The following is a 16254-nucleotide window of genomic DNA, read 5'->3' as shown; positions in this document are numbered from 1 at the left end:
GGAGTTGTCACTCTGAAGGGTAAAAAGTATAACTATTGCACTGTGTTGTACAGCTGAAACTAATTCTAAAAAATGTGTATTTCATAATAAAAAATAATTTAATAAAAAAAATTAAGGTAGCATTTATTTAAACTGATTTGTAACAACCAAGATCACTCTCCCTTGACTGCTTCCTGTCATACTTCAGAAAGAAAAGCATTCAAGCAATTTTTTTCATTTTATTTCAAATTATACACAGTGAAAAGCATGGAAAAAGACAATTTATGAACAAAATACACTTTGGTAAATTACTTTCATGTACCCATGCTACGTATGTTATTTGGAATATTAGTTTAAGATGTTTCTCAAAATACAATGTGAAGGTAGGCAGGCAGGCAGGCAGACAGGAAGGAAGGAAGGAAAGAAGGAAGTAACAGAGGGAGGAAGGGGGAGGGAGGGAGGGAAGGATTCGTATCTATAACTAATAGAAAAAGATTATGTCTAATCACTGAGGGGAAAAATAATAAATATATTTAAAAGATTAGAACACATGCTTAGAATTTATCAAAACGGCAAGAATGTATTATATTTACATTAAATTATTTCTCAACCCTGTAAGTTGTCTTCCATAGATATTATTTCTGCACTGTTCATTACTAGAATTGTGAGAAAATAAAAACTTTTAATACAGTCATGACCCTAAACACATTTAGCAGAATCTTATTCAAAAATATAAAACTTATACAAAATAATAATTAAAAAAAAGAGGGCCCCAGGTTGTGTGGCACAAACATTAACTACAAGACAATTTCAGAAAAAGCCAGTATGTGTTTGTATAAATGGGAAAGAGGGAAGTAATACAGGAATGCCTCTACGGGCAAGGTAGAACTTGAAATGAAGCCTAAAAGAAGAAGAATTTAAGAAGTGAAATAAATAGTATGCATAAATGAAGTAGGAAAATGATACCGCAAGTAGCAGAAAGTAATTAGCAGTAAGGCAACCACAGGAAAAAAGAGTTCTGCTAAGTTATTTATTGATTTATGAAAGACATCATGATAGAGGAAGGGGTTCTGGTCAAGATGGTAAAGTAGGTAAACACTGTGCTAGCACCCTCTCATTACCACATCAAAATTACAACTAAACTATAGAAAAACCATAATTGAGAATCACCTGAAGTCTGGCTGAAAAGAATTCCTATAACTAAAGATAAACAGAAGCAGCCATGTCAACGCGGGTAGGAGAGGCAGAGATGCGGAACGGCTGGTCCCACACCTGCATGTGGTAGTTAAAAATCAGGAGTGATATCTCAGCTGCAGAGATCCCCCTGAGAAGCAAGGGGTCCCAGCCCCACACCAGGCTCCCCAGCCCAGTGTTCCAGTGCTGGGAAGAGACGTCCCCATAACTACTGGCTGTGAAAACCAACAAAGATTGTGGCTGAGCGAGATGGAGGGCTGCTTGAGTCCAGGAGTTCCTTTTAAAGGGACCACACATGGACTTGCTCGCTGATGGAATCACTCACTCTGAGCTCCAGCGCCGGGGCAACAGCTCAAAAGGCACCAGGGACATACAGGGAGGAACTGAGTTGTCTGGCTGCAGGGTATGGGCTGAAGAAGCCGCTTTCTCCCAGACTAAAGTGATGGCATGAGCCACTGTTCCTTTGTTGAGCCCTCCCTTCTCCCAGCATGCAGACTTAGGTGGATGCCATATCTGAGTCTCCATCAGCCTGGATGACGCCATTTGTCCTGTCCTAGTGAAGCCCTGTGACCCCACCCCACCCCACCCAACTTGCAGGCCGACACAAGCCGCTTCCAGTGGCTTTTCCATACAAATGGCCTGTTTTGGCTCATGCTGCAGACTTTTCTAAAATTTCTCAAAGGTTTACAAACCCCAAATAAGCAGCATCTGGCCTCGGTGTGCCCCATAGCTCTTACGAGCAGCCCCAAGCCCAGCACTAGAGGCAGCCGGCCTCGGTTCATAGCTCAGCCTCTCCCAGGCACCTCCAAACACAGCACAAGTGGTAACCATCTGCAGATCACTTTGTAGGTCATACCAAGTGGACCTGGGCAGGGTACAGGCAGACTTGGGCCTACAACAAAGTCCCTCCCAAGAGGCCCCAGATCCAACACACAGTTTAACTTCAGACCACCAGAGCACCATCTAACCACCTCCACAAAAGATATACCCAAAGGGCAGACTAGGCAGGCACCAGAGCCCCGATAAAGCAAATTCTGCTCCATAGGGTCAGCCCCTGCACCACAGCTCCTCCACTGTACTCACGGCCAGGCCTCACAACCCATCATTCTGAAGGTCAATCCCTCCCACTAACATGCAAACAGCAACCAAGGCTCAACTATACAGGAGGACACACACAACTCACACAAGGGACATACTACCTGGAGCAACAGAGTCAGGTGATCAGGGAGACTGTGCCACTGGGCCACACAGAACACCTACTATATAAGGCCACTGTACTAAGACCAAGACACATGCAGCCTCACTTAATACAGAGAAACAAACATAGGGAGGCTGCCAAAATGGGGAGACAAAGAAATATGTCTCAAATGAAAGAACAGAACAAAGCTCCAAAACAAGAACTAAACAAAATGAAGACAAGCAATCTACTAGATGCAGAGTTCAAAACACTGGTTATAAGGATGCTCAAAGATATCAGAGAGAACTTCAACAAAGAGATAGGAAACATAAAAATGGAGATAGGAAACAAAAAAAAAGTCAGAAATGAAGAATACAATAACTGAAATAAAGAATACAGTAGAGGGAATCAACAGATTAGATGAAACAAAGATATGAATCAGTGATTTAAAAAATAATGTAGCAAAAACACCAATCAGGACAGCAAAAAGAAAAAAGAATCCAAAATCATGAAAACAGTTTAGGGGCCTCTGGGACAACATCAAGTGTACCAACATTCTCATTACTGGGGTACCAGAAGAAGAGAGCAAGAAATTGAAAACCTATTTGAAGAAATGATGATGAAAATTTTCCCTAACCTGGAAAAAGAAACCGACATACAAGTCCAGAAGTACAGAGTCCCAAACAAGACGAACCCAAAGAGGACAACACCAAGAGAGGTCATAATTAAAATGCCAAAGATTAAAGACAAAGAGAGAATCTTAAAAGATTCTGCAGCAAGAGAAAATCAGTTAGTTACTAACAAGGGAGCTCCCATAAGACTGTGAGCTGACTTCTCAACAGAAACTTTGCAGGCCAGGAAGGGACTGGTGCAAAATATTCAATGTGATGAAAAGCAAGGACCTACAACCAAGATTACTCTATCCAGCAAGGCTATCATTTAGAATCCAAGAATAGATAAAGAGCTGCCCTGACCAAAAAAAAAAAACTTCTTGAAGAAAAAGGGGAAAAATGATCAAAACTATGAATAATAAAATGACAATAACTACATATCTATCAATAATTACTTTAAATGCAAATGGATTAAATGCTCCAATCAAAAGACACAGGATGGCTAAATAGATAAGAAAATAAGACCCATACATATACTGCCTCCAAGAGACTCATTTCAGATCAAAAGACACAGAGAGATTGAAGTAAAGAGATGAAACACGATATTTCATGAAAATAGAAAAAAACAAACAAACAACAAAGCTTGGGTAACAATATTTATACCAGACAAAATAGACTTCAAAACAAAGGCTATAAGAAGAAACAAAGAAGGATCCAGTAATCCCACTTCTGGATATTTCACCAAAGAAACCCAAAACACTACTTTGAAGGGACATGTGCATCCATAAGTTCATTGTAGCATTATTTACAATAGCCAAGATATGGAAGCAACCTGGGTGTCCCTGAATGAATGAATTGATCAAGAGGTGGTACAGATATACAACGGAATATTACTCAGCCATAGAAAAGAATAAAATTTTGCCATCTGCAACAACATGGATGGGCCTAGAGGGTACTGTGCTGAGTGGAGTCAGCATAGAGTCAGACAGGGAAAGTCAGATGTCATATAATTTCACTTATATGTGGAATCTAGAGAACAAGATAAACAAATAAACAAAACAGAAACAAGCTCATACATACAGAGAGCATTTTGATGGTTGCCGGACTGGGGGGAGGGTTTGGGAAAATAGGTGAAGGCGTGAGGGGATTAAGAGGTACAAACTGGTAGTTACAAAATATAGTCATGGGGATGTAGAATAAAGCATGGGGAATATAGTCAGTAGTGCTGTAATAACTATGTACGGTGTCAGATGGATACTGGATTTATTGGGGTGATCACTTCATAAGTTATATACATGTCTAATCATTGTGTTGTACATTGTGTTGAAACTAATATAATATGGTATATAAACTGTAACTGAAACTTTTAAAAGTATTTAAAAAATAAAACAAATCATGATACAGAAAAAAAGATTTGGAGCCCTGGACTATAAGCTTTGAGCCAGGCAGACCTGGGTTTCTATCCCAACTCCACCATTTTCCGTGTGACCACGAGTAATTATTTAGGAGATCTGAACCTAGATTTTCTTATAGCAAATGTAGAGTTGATATGCACATTAGAGATAATGGGATAGCCTGCTTATAGGTACTCAATAACTGGGAGCTATTATTGCTATTGGTGGTGGTGTTTAAACTGCTTCACAAAAACCATCTATGTAGTACCAAATGATCAGGCCAAAAAGTATCAGCCAGGTCAAATGTGTTAACAAAAAAACGATCTTTAAAACACTTACAAATAAAAGGATGGTTATATGTCCTTTTAGTATTGTACTGAAGCACTACTAACAGTCTCACCTAAAAGTTACTTAACTTTTATTTGCCTTGTCACTTATAATTAGGCTTAGACTCTATGACATAAAATGTTATTTTGTGGATTTTTGTGATAAAGATGCACATGATTTCTGTCCAATAGAAAACATAACCATAAAGAATGCGGCTTTATAATGCTGCAGGACATCAACTAGTTTTGTTTCTAACTCAGCAAAATTATTTTAGGATGCCTTTCCTATTGGATTCTACAAACACTGTTGTTCTAATTCTCTTTTGAACCAGTTTCTTCATCTTGCTAGCTCCATCATTAAGGAATTAAATACATTTTTGTCCTGTTTTCATTTAAATCTATCTGAGCACCATGCCTTTAATTTTTTTGAAAATTATATTTTGACAACAACTTGACTGATTGGTTGAGCCAAAAAGATACAGTTGGTTGGGTTTTCAGAACAGCTATGCTACTATTACATAGACAGAAACCAATTTAATTGAAAATAAAACAAAATAAAAAACAAGGTACAGAGGCATCTCATTTCCAATTAAAAGTCACCAGTAATTTAAAAAAAGAATAAATTTTCTAGGTTTTCTCTCATACCCCTAGTAATAACCAAAAAATGTTAAGATGGAACATAATTATAGGGTATGGTGAAGTGGGTAACAAAACATTATTCATACCTTGGTTTGGAAATGGATTCTGTTTCCTTCCTTCCACATCTCAGTTTGTAGAGTTTGTCCTGGGTATACTGGTTTTGCAAAGCGAACCTTTAAAAAAAATGAATTTAGGGTTTAAAAATGTTTTAAAATGAAACTTTTCTACTTGTGAGAGAAAAAAATGGGAGGGAGGTTACAGAGCATACAAGAAAGAATGGTTTAAATACATTTCAATTCATACAGGAATAAATAGGATAAAATTGGTGGAGAAAGGATATAGTTAGTATAAGCTAATTTTTTGTCTTTCAAAGTATAGAGTCAATCGTGCTTAATCCTGGCAAACCAAGAAACAGAAACATAATTATGTTAAGTAGAGCTATACAGGTAACGACCAGATAACGACCAGAACAACGTAAAAGAAGCAAGTAAAAGTGGTATTCATGGGGATGTAAAGTACAGCATAGGGAATATAGTCAATAATATTGTAATAACTATGTATTGTATCAGGTGGGTACTAGACTTTTCGAAGGATCACTTCATGAGTTGTTACATAATCACTATGTTGTACACTTGAAACTAATATAATATTATACATGTCAATTGCAATTGAAAAATAAAACAAAAAAATTGGTACTAATTATGTCTGAGGAATAAGGTCTGGGGTGAGTATACAGGACAAAATTATTTCATAATTTTCTATGCTATTTTATTTTCTCTGGGTATATATTATTAAGTAATAAAAATAATAAAAATAAAAATGAAAAGCATAAGAATAATCAGTGTTATCAAAGGTAAGACATCAGAAAAAGCATTTTCACTGCTTCATGGAGCACAAACTGATAAAAACTTAGAAAGCCATATGACACTGTCTTAAATTTTTTGTATGTGTGTATATCTTTTTGACTTAAACTATGCGAACATATTGTGCCGAGACAGTTTTCTTTGTAATTTATAATGGATGAAAACTTGAAACCAACTTAAAAGTACAAAAACTAAAATCAATACGCCACCACACTGATGTTGGTATATGTTCACTGAGTTCAAAAGCAGCCACTGAACATTTTCAATTCAATTAAGGTAAATTACAAAACAATTAAAAATTTTTTTAAGATAAATCTCCTTAACTAATGTATGCTCCTAATTTATAAAACAATCCAATTAATATGTTAAAAATAATTATATATGATATCCTTCACAATGAATGTGTAATGAAGGTATTAGCTATGAAAAGAAAATGTGCTGATTGCCAAGTTAATGTAATCAAAATTTATATTACTTCAGTACAGTATCTATTTTAAGTCTTATTAAAACTCCTTTTGTTCTCTAAAAATACAAAAAGAATTAATGTCTAAATTATGCAATAACATACATCTACCTTAATTGCCTTGAATCTTGACACATCATTATCTGCAAACTGCCGTAAAACATGCCTGGCAGAAAATCCAAATGAACATAATCCATGTAATATGGGCTTCTTATAACCTAAAAAAAAAGAGAGAGAGAGAGAGAGAATTTAGCTAGATAAAAACCAAGAATAGTTGATTCAGGATTTCAAAAATATATCTTTAAACTGCATTAGCATGAATTAATTATACCTTTATTTTAACAAACATGGAAATTATCTTATAAATAATACTTCCTGGGTGAAAATTATGAAATAAGCAAAGAAAGTAAAAAACAAAAAAGGAATGTTAGGAGATCTGGGAACACAAAGCATTGTTTTCTTTAGCTTTGGGTGTAACCATGAAATCATCCACGGTGATTTCAATATCCATGGATGTAAAAGATCCTTTCCTAACCTTTCAGTTCCATGCTCTCTCCTCCAGTGACCATGCCCTTCGTTATAATTCAAACACCCATCCCCATGGTCTATCCTGACCTTGCACTAGCAGGAGCTTCCTTCCACCATAATCTCAATTTCAAGTACACCATTTTCTGAAGACTACTTCCTACCTTTCCATACATATCCTTTGCATAAATGTGTTAGGAGAGGACTATTTTTAAAATGTTACTCAAATTACCAGTCAAAAGGAGCAATATCTTTAAGTATTATTTAAATAACTAAGCTAATATTTTTCATTGGTACGTATTATTAGCAACTCACCTGCTAAGCTGGCAAAGTTAGAATCGATGTGTAAGGGATTCCAGTCTCCACTGAGGCGGTACAAAGCAGCCTGTACAGAAAGAAGTATAAATGTAACTACCACCCAGTGCTTTCTTAAAATACATTAAAAGAAAAAACAGAAATATGGCTGGTTATTGTATATGAAATGCATCATAATGGACCTAATTGAAGCTCTGATTAAAAAATACTGGGCCAGCAGAGTGGCGCGTTGGTTAAGAGCTGGCTTGGGACACCAGAGGGCCCCAGTTCGGATCCCACATATGAGGGCCAGTGACACTGCCCTCCACAGCTAAGATGCTGAACAACAGCTCAACCTGGAGCTGGGCTGCCGTGAGTCACTGGCGACGGCGTGGGCTGCAGCCCCTACTGCAGTGGGTTGCCATGGGCTACCGTGTGTAGCCAGCAGCCAGCGTGAGCGGCCAGCAGCCGCCGTGAGCGGCCATCCAGAAGCTGGCGACTGATCTGCCTCACCCAGGAAGAGCGCAATGATGGTGCCAACTTGGGCCAGTGAAGCAACGTCCTCTACAACTAAACTAAAGAACAAAGGGATGGCAACTTGTCTGTTCCCCTTCCCCCAATTCTCCAATAAAAATTTAAAATAAATAAATAACTTGCTAACAAAAAAAGATTAACTGTAAATTAACTGTAACACCTGCTGTTGAAATCAGTTGAGGAAGCAGGTAGTACTGCCAAATAATAGGAAGGGGAGTCAAGAACTACATCTGGGGATAACACTGGTTACCACTGCCTAAAGAGAAATTCACAAAAAGGAATCCATCCATCTACTCCCAATAAAACACAATGAAGATGAGGTAAATGTTTATGCCTCCTCTAACCAAGCAAAATTGATGCAAACTTTATTAATGAGGTGTTTTAAATTGAAGTTTATAACACAAATAGACATATAAACATCGAAGATGTCTCACACACTTTATTCTCCTGGTACACTAAATTCTGAGCATCAGCTCAGCCTGCGAGAAAACAGATTTATAGCTTGCAGTTAAGATTAAATTTCTGCTTAGTCCAGATTTTCAAATCACTTCTTTACCTGGATAAGGCAGGATTAGCAGAAAGATATAGATAACAGTAAGAAAAACGTCACCATATTTTCCAGCATTTAAATTGGGCATTGTTTAAACTATTATAGAAAATACTTTTCAGTACCGAAGGGCAGAAATTCACAGAACAGCCAACAGTAAGTATTTAATTTATCTGACCATGGATCTGCCTCAAGACTTTTTCCCTTTCTCATCAATTGCTATGTTAAGCTTTCCAAGACTATTAAAACATTGTGCTAAGACCAACTATGTCAGCATACCTGACTTTCTTATTATTTTTTTTTGTTATTCTTAATTATAGATTTTTAAACAAATTTATAGAAAATAATAGTAGAAAAATACCATTTCCTTTTTAACATGCTTTGTACAATTTTAATGTTTTCCCCTTCTCCATCACCCCATATGATAGTTCGTAAATTATTCACTCTTTCAATGACTCAATATTGTTTTCTCTTCCTATGTCTTTGAAAAATAATTAAATCAACAATTATTTAATAGTGGTGACGTGTAAGATTTTGTTTAAGATGTTGGAGGATTAAAAAAATAATTAAAAGATAATTACAAACACTACGCAAATATGTATCATCATGTTGCATACATACAAAAGATATGTTTCAGGGTCTGAAGAGGAAGTTGTCAAACACACAATAAATAGATCGTGGGTTTTGGCACAAGACAAACCTGGGTTCAAAGCCAGCTCTGCAATTAATGGGTAAATTTCCTTATCACTCTAAGCCTCAATTTTCTCATTTAAAAAACAGACATCAATAAACCTCTTACAAAGTATTATCTTTGATAAATATTAATACCTCAATAAATGTGAGCTACTACTATTATTATTTTACAAGATTTTAGCAACAGCGTGAGACAACCAAGTTTTTAAGATTAGTGCCAGTATTCTTATTCCACAGATGTCATTCCTATAAATTAAGAGATAACTCTTCCACAACTAGTCTGAAGAACAAAATGACAGCAACTTGTCTGTTCCCCTTCCCACAAATCCCCAGCACTGTTCCCATCCCCCAATTCCCCAAAAAAATCTTTAAAAAAAAAAAGAGAACTCTTGGGTCCAGCCGAGTGGCTCATTTGGTTAAGAGTTAGCTTGGGAGCGCGAGCTCTGAGCAGCAGGGCCACCGGTTCTGTTCCCACATGGGCCAGTGATGCTGCGCCCTCTACAGCTAAGATTGTGAACAACAGCTCGACCTGGAGCTGGGCTGCCGTGAGTGGCCGGCGACAACATAGGCTGCAGCCCCAGGGTGAGCTGCCGTGAGCCGTCATGAGTCACCATCCAATGGCCAGCAGCCAACTGCCTCAGCTGGAAAGAGCGCAATGATAATACCAACATGGGCCAGTGAAGCAACGTCCTCCACAACTAGACTGAAGAACAAAAGGGCAGCAACTTGTCTGTTCCCCTTCCCCCAATTCCCCAGCGCTGTTCCCATCCCCCAATTCCCCAATAAAAAAACTTTTAAAAAAAGGAAGAACTAAAAAAGGACAGAGAGAAACTATTTGAAAGAAAGACAGAAAAAGACCCAATGTACATATATATAATTGAAGTCCTTGAAGAAAAAAAAAATGAGATAATAAATGAGAACTAATATTTAAAATCATAATCCTAGAAAACTTTATGAAAATAAAAGAAGTTCTGAGTATACATAATGCCCACCAGCTACATGGGAAAATTGACCTGGAATAAGCAACACTGAGACATAGCCTAGTAAAATTACTAGACTTTAAAAATAAAGAAAAAAAATCCTAAGTGCTTCATGGATAATGATCAAGTAACTTAGAGGAAGATCATTAGACTGGTATCAGACTTCTGAAAAGCAACATATAAGCAAGGCAACAGTGGAACACCATTTTAAAGAAACTCAAGATTTTATATCCAGACAAGCTATCCTTCAAGTACCTAAGATAAAGAAAAACAGTTTTGGGCCGGCCGAGTGGCTCAGTTGGTTAAGAGTTAGCTTAAGAGCGTGAGCTCTGAGAAACAGTGCCATTGGTTCGATTCCCACATGGGTCAGTGATGCTGTGCCCGAGCTGAGCTGCCACTGAGCTGCCAACAGGTGGCAGAATGGCTCAGCTGGTGAGAGAGCACATGCTCCTAAAAACAAGGTTGCCTGTTCGAGATGGTGGGCTATGCCCACCCGCAACTAAATACTGAACTCAGCACCTTGAGCTGAGCTACCGTCCGGGTGACTCAGGAGATAAGAGCACGTGCTCTTAACAAGGCTGCTGGTTCAACTCTGGCATGGGATGGTGGCTACGCCCATCCACAACTAACTGAACACAGCACCTTGAGCTGAGCAGTACAACTGGACTTGGAGCTGAGCTTGCTGTGCCCTCCACAACTAAGATTGAAGGACAACTTGGCTGTTCCCCTTCCCCAATTCCCCAACACTGTTCCCCTCCTCTAATCTCCTAATTAAAAAATAAATTTTTTTAAAAAACTGTCAGCAGTCATAGCTTTATCACTTTTCAAAATTACAATCTTACCTGATTCAGTGAGGTGGTATCTGTAAGTACAGCATCAGGACGTCTATTAGGTACGGCCACAGTTTCCTGAAAGCAAAAAAACATATGTCAAATACTAACAAAGTATTGTTATTCTCTTTAGGCAAACTGGTATTTGATAAGCAACCATGTTTTAATACGATAAAATCTTCAAGTTGGATAAAAAGTATTTTTTAATATTTTATAATATGTTCAGGACTAATGACATTTAAAACTTCCTAACTGCTAGCTTCATCTACATTATATTTTCCTGAAATGGCCCTGCTTAATGAAAGGAATTATATAACCAGGTCCATTCTCTAGGCCACGAAGGAGAAAAATGTACAAACTCTCTTCCCAATGCAAAAGATGATGATAACTATAAAAATTAGACAATTCACATCTAAATTGATTTAGTCTTTAAATGTACTTTACTAAGAGTGTGGATCTCTTTGCATTGTATTTATGCCCTATTTGGAGTTGGCTGAGCTTCTTGGATATGCAGGTTAATGTTTTTCATCAAAGCCATCCTTCTTTCAATTATTTTTTCTGCTTCTTTCTCTCTCTCCTCTCGTTCTGGTCCTCCCATCATTATTTGATGGTATCCCTGAGGCTCTTCATTCTCCTTTTCTTTTTCCTTCATTTTTTTTCTTTCTGTTTTCAGATATTCATAGGTAGATGAGATAGGTCTTCATGCTTTTTTATTCTCTCTTTTGTCAGTTCAATTCTACTGTCGAGCTCTCTAGTAAATTCTTCATTTCAGTTTTTCTACTTTCCTGCCCGAACTTGTATTTGGTTCTTTTTTACAATTTCTATTTATTGATTTTCTCTACTTGATGAGTCACTATCATCATACTTTATTTCTTCAAGCATGGTTTCTTTAGTTCTTTGACTATATTTATATAATACCTGCTTTGAAGTCTCTATTAAGGCCTCTCAAAGGCAGTTTCTGGTGCGTTTTATTTGTTTGATGGTTTTTCCTATCTATGGGTCACATTCTCCGGTTTCGTCCATGTCTTATAATTTACTGTTGATAACCACACATTTTACATAATGTATTACAGCAACTCTGGATGCTAATCACCCTGCCCCTTCAAGGCTTGTTATTTTTTATTTTTTTATTTTTTTCTAGCTGAGCCATCCTGCTACCTGTTGGCAGCTCAGCGGCNCTCGGGCTGGACTCGAACCGCTGTTGCTCAGAGCTCAAACTCTTGAGCGAGCTCTTAACCAACTGAGCCACTCAGCCGGCCCTCAAGGCTTGTTATTAACTTGATTATTTGTTTAATGACTTAGCTAAACTATTTTAGGTAAGTCTATTGTTCCCACAGTGTGCAGCCTCTGGTGTTGCTCCTCAGAGGGTGTGCAGTCTTGGGCAAACTATACCTTGGGATGACAGTGGTTTTAGCAGGGCTCTCTGTGACTCTCTCCTTAATGTGTTAAACCAGTGGTTCGCAACCTTCCTAATGCCACGACCCCTTAATACATACAGTTCCTCATGTTGTGGTGACCCCCCCAACCATAAAATTATTTTCGTTGCTACTTTATAACTGTAATTTTGCTACTGTTGTGAATCGTAATGTAAGTATCTTTTTGTTTTCCCGATGGTCTTAGGCGACCCCTGTGAAAGGGTCGTTCGACCCCCAAAGGGGTCACGACCCACAGGTTGAGAACCGCTATCTGTGTGCCTGTTTTGGTATCACACCCAGCTGTTAGACTCTGCTAATTGCCAGATGACTGCTTCATTATTTTCAACAATACCTTCCAGGCATAAATTGCTCCACGGCCTGATCCAATTAAAGTCAGTCCTCTTTACAGGGATAGTCTTTGAGGCCAGTCTTAGAGGTGAGTTATGTTCATGAGGGCCCTTCTTAGCTGTCTCTTTCTATGGTTCTCTCTAGCAAACTTTGAGTTGGGCTAGTTTAACTTACTGTTCTCATGGAGTTACCAGACTCCTTTTGATTGTTTATCATTAAAGTAACCTTGTTTCTGAGACCACCCTTACTTTTGAACTTCCAAATACTGTGTTCCAAAATGAGTCCATTTCCTTGGGAAGAGCTTCAGGGCTCTCTATTATTACAGCTTGCCCTGCCCCCTGGGCAAAAATTCTGCACCACTGCAGCAGGGATGGGGGCGAAGACAGTGGCCTACTTTTCTCCAAGTGACATCCTCACTTTACAAGAAAGGTGCTGGGCAGAGGTAGTAACTTCTGGTGTTTTCAGCTTGCCTCTCAACATGGAACCCCCACCCTATGAGCAATATGGGACAAGAGTGATCAAGTCCCCAGTATTCCCAGCCTGTCATGGGTGATACGGTTTCCACCCCATGAGTGGGGGCTGGGTAGATGAAGAGAGCCCCATAACTCTTAGCCACTTTTACCTAGAGTAGAGCTTCTACAACACAAGCTGGTGGAGAAATAAGAAACCCTTGTGACATGCAACTCCTGGGAAGATACTGTGGCCCTACTCTGGGAGCTGAGGACAGAGGCCCCTGTATTCTTGGCTGCACATGCCTGGAATGAAGCTTCTGTCATTCTGAACCAGGGGAAGCGGGAGGAAGGAGAGAGTTGTGGCTCAAATGCGACAGGTGCTCACGGTTCTTACCAAGATGCAGATCTCCCTGAACAGATGTGTCTTCATTTGCTAATTACCTTAAGACAATTCCCCAAATCTTTAATTTTTTAAAAATAATTTTTACCAATTATGATTGTTTCACATTAGAGGTAAAGGCCAGGTTAAATTAGTATGAAATCCAAGTTATAAAATATTTTTAGGAAAAATGTTTTCAATAGAATTTGAGAACTAAAAAGTAACAAGAATTGTCTTACACAAGAGAAATGCTTAAGTCATTTAATGAATGAAAATTTTAATTTCTACAAGAATCACTTGTGTGTGTTAGGTTTTTCTAAAGACTTTTGGGTGCTGCAAAGTTTGTATAAGAAGGAAAAATATTCCCATAATTATCTCAGGTACATTATACTTACCTCAGCCAGACTTTTCTATATATAACATATGCTATATATTAAAGTATGGAAACATAAACACCATTTCAAATCCAGGAACATATACCAATTTAAAGACATGTGGATTATTGAGGCTCTATTCTTTGAAATTACACATATGATAAAATGGTAAGTCCAAAATATAGATAAGAATCCTTAACTACACATATATTTTGCTTAGAAAACCACAGCTTACCTTGACTTTGTCTGACGTCCGTTTTCCACCAATGCCTCCAGAGCCAACAACGAAGACAGAGAACTGATTATAACATATAAGTTCCTTCCCAGAATAAGAATAGACTGAAAAGTAAATGAAAGAAAAAAAATTTTTAAGTTATCAAAAAATATAACCAGTTAACCAATATATGATCAACAATTCCTTTAAAAGTTTCAAAAACAAAATCCAATTACTAAAAAGTTTTGTAATTTAAAGATATCCAAGTTTGGGTTACAAAGCAATCATTTTAATTCACATTACCAGCCCCTGAAAGACAGAAGAGGATCTTCACAAATCCTTTCTTGTCTATGAAACAGCCGTTTCTCTCTTCTTAAACCTCCCCAACTGCCTTTCATATTTCAATTCTCTCCAGCGCAACATTTCAAACAATCCCACTATAAAGCACAGGTAACCTCACACTCAAACTTTCAAACATTCTGCCAAAGCACTCAAAGAGTCTGGAATGTAAAAGAGGAAATAAGTGAGAATGAAGGTAGAAGCTTCAGGAGAGCAGAATCAGGCTGTTCTGCTCACCATCACATTCCCAGCAATTAGAATACTACCTGGGACAGAAAATGCACCTAATAAATATTTGTTAAATTAATTAATGAATCAATGAATGACATGAGTGAGCAAGTTAGCAAATAGGTAAGTAATAACTGAATGTATGACAGCTGTCCCTCTTTCTGACTAACTTCCTAGTGAGAGTTTGAGTATTATCTGTATCTGCAGCTCTAGAAAACTAGGAATATGATTTTGAACTGCATTCTAAGGAAAAAATCGAATTAAAACAAAAAATAAGAAAAATCATGGCAATTTGTATTTAAAATAAGATTTTTATCTTTATCATACAAGAAATTGTATATCTAATTTCACTATACTTTATCTACAAATTCTAACACATTATTGCACATTACCAAGCTATAGTTAACTAAATAGAGTAGGTCAAGAAAGAATAAAAATTAAAACTACGGTTACAGCACTTTTGTGGTATGTTACATTTGGTAGAATGGTGAGAAGACGAAAAGAGAACTGGGAGAACTGCAGCCAAATATTATTGGCCAACATCTGGAATAACAAGAAAACACAAAAATTTAAAAAAAAGAGAAAGCGAGAAAGGAAAGGAAAATAGACATTTGATGAACTGCTATGAGTTAACAGAAACAATGTAGTAAAAGAACATTTAAAAGCATCAAAAACGTTCTTAATATATTAGTAAGCAAAACCAAGGAAAGTTACAGAACAGCATATTGCAGCATAACTTTCTATGTATTTAGAACATAAATGATAAAGCCTATATTCCAAATATCATACGTTAAACTTTCCACTGTTATTTATTTCTAAAATTTTTGACAGTAAATATCTATTTTTTTGTTCTTAAACTTTAAAATAAATTTTAAGCAAAAGTATCTTTAGCTTATGTTTAATTACTAGTATTTCAACATTTATTAAACTACTAAATCTTTTTTCCTACTACAAATAAAATATGGCTATGGTGTTTAAACCACTTTGTGAGTTCAATAGGCTTGAACGTTTAGGAACGTAGGCAAGTTTAGGAACCTAATAATTATTTACAAGAATGACTCGAGTCAAATATAATTCCAAGTTTCAAAGTGCTAACAAAGAAAAGAATATCTATAATATTGTCCGATTATCGAGGGCTGTCTATGTACTCCTGCCTGCCAAAAACATACTCTAGCAAGTGTATTTCTCCTCTACTTTCTCTATACCAGCGACATTTCTATGTCTGTGCTTTGGTTATGTTATCTCAAATCCCCTGAAATGCCTCACTCTCCCCACCCCTACCCCAATCTACTCCTGCCCCTCCTCCCTTATTTTCTAAAAGCTTATAAATATATAGAATGCTTGTTTTGATTTCTCACAAATTAGAAGACAAATACAAATTTAATTATCACTTCTATGGTGAAATATTATGTTACATACAAAGACTATCAAGCTAACAGTATTATTATAAGAACTA

At 37.2% G+C, this 16254-nt stretch overlaps 1 protein-coding gene across 1 annotated transcript in view; it reads right to left on the bottom strand.

The window, feature by feature from the left end:
- HSD17B4 (hydroxysteroid 17-beta dehydrogenase 4) overlaps window positions 1-16254 on the bottom strand; it is an 85111-nt gene that overhangs the window by 20628 nt on the left and 48229 nt on the right. The window contains exons 16-20 of the mRNA XM_019628412.1: window positions 14253-14356; window positions 11062-11127; window positions 7487-7556; window positions 6758-6864; window positions 5407-5493 (exon numbers count right to left, since the gene is read on the bottom strand). Coding sequence (XP_019483957.1) covers window positions 5407-5493; window positions 6758-6864; window positions 7487-7556; window positions 11062-11127; window positions 14253-14356 — 434 coding nt within the window. The remainder of the gene's footprint in view (window positions 1-5406; window positions 5494-6757; window positions 6865-7486; window positions 7557-11061; window positions 11128-14252; window positions 14357-16254) is intronic.

Source organism: Hipposideros armiger, unplaced genomic scaffold, assembly GCF_001890085.2.
Source record: "Hipposideros armiger isolate ML-2016 unplaced genomic scaffold, ASM189008v1 scaffold_787, whole genome shotgun sequence".
Classification (NCBI taxonomy): domain Eukaryota; kingdom Metazoa; phylum Chordata; class Mammalia; order Chiroptera; family Hipposideridae; genus Hipposideros; species Hipposideros armiger.
Note: the sequence above shows the minus strand (reverse complement) of the source record. Positions and strands in the feature narration are given on the sequence as shown.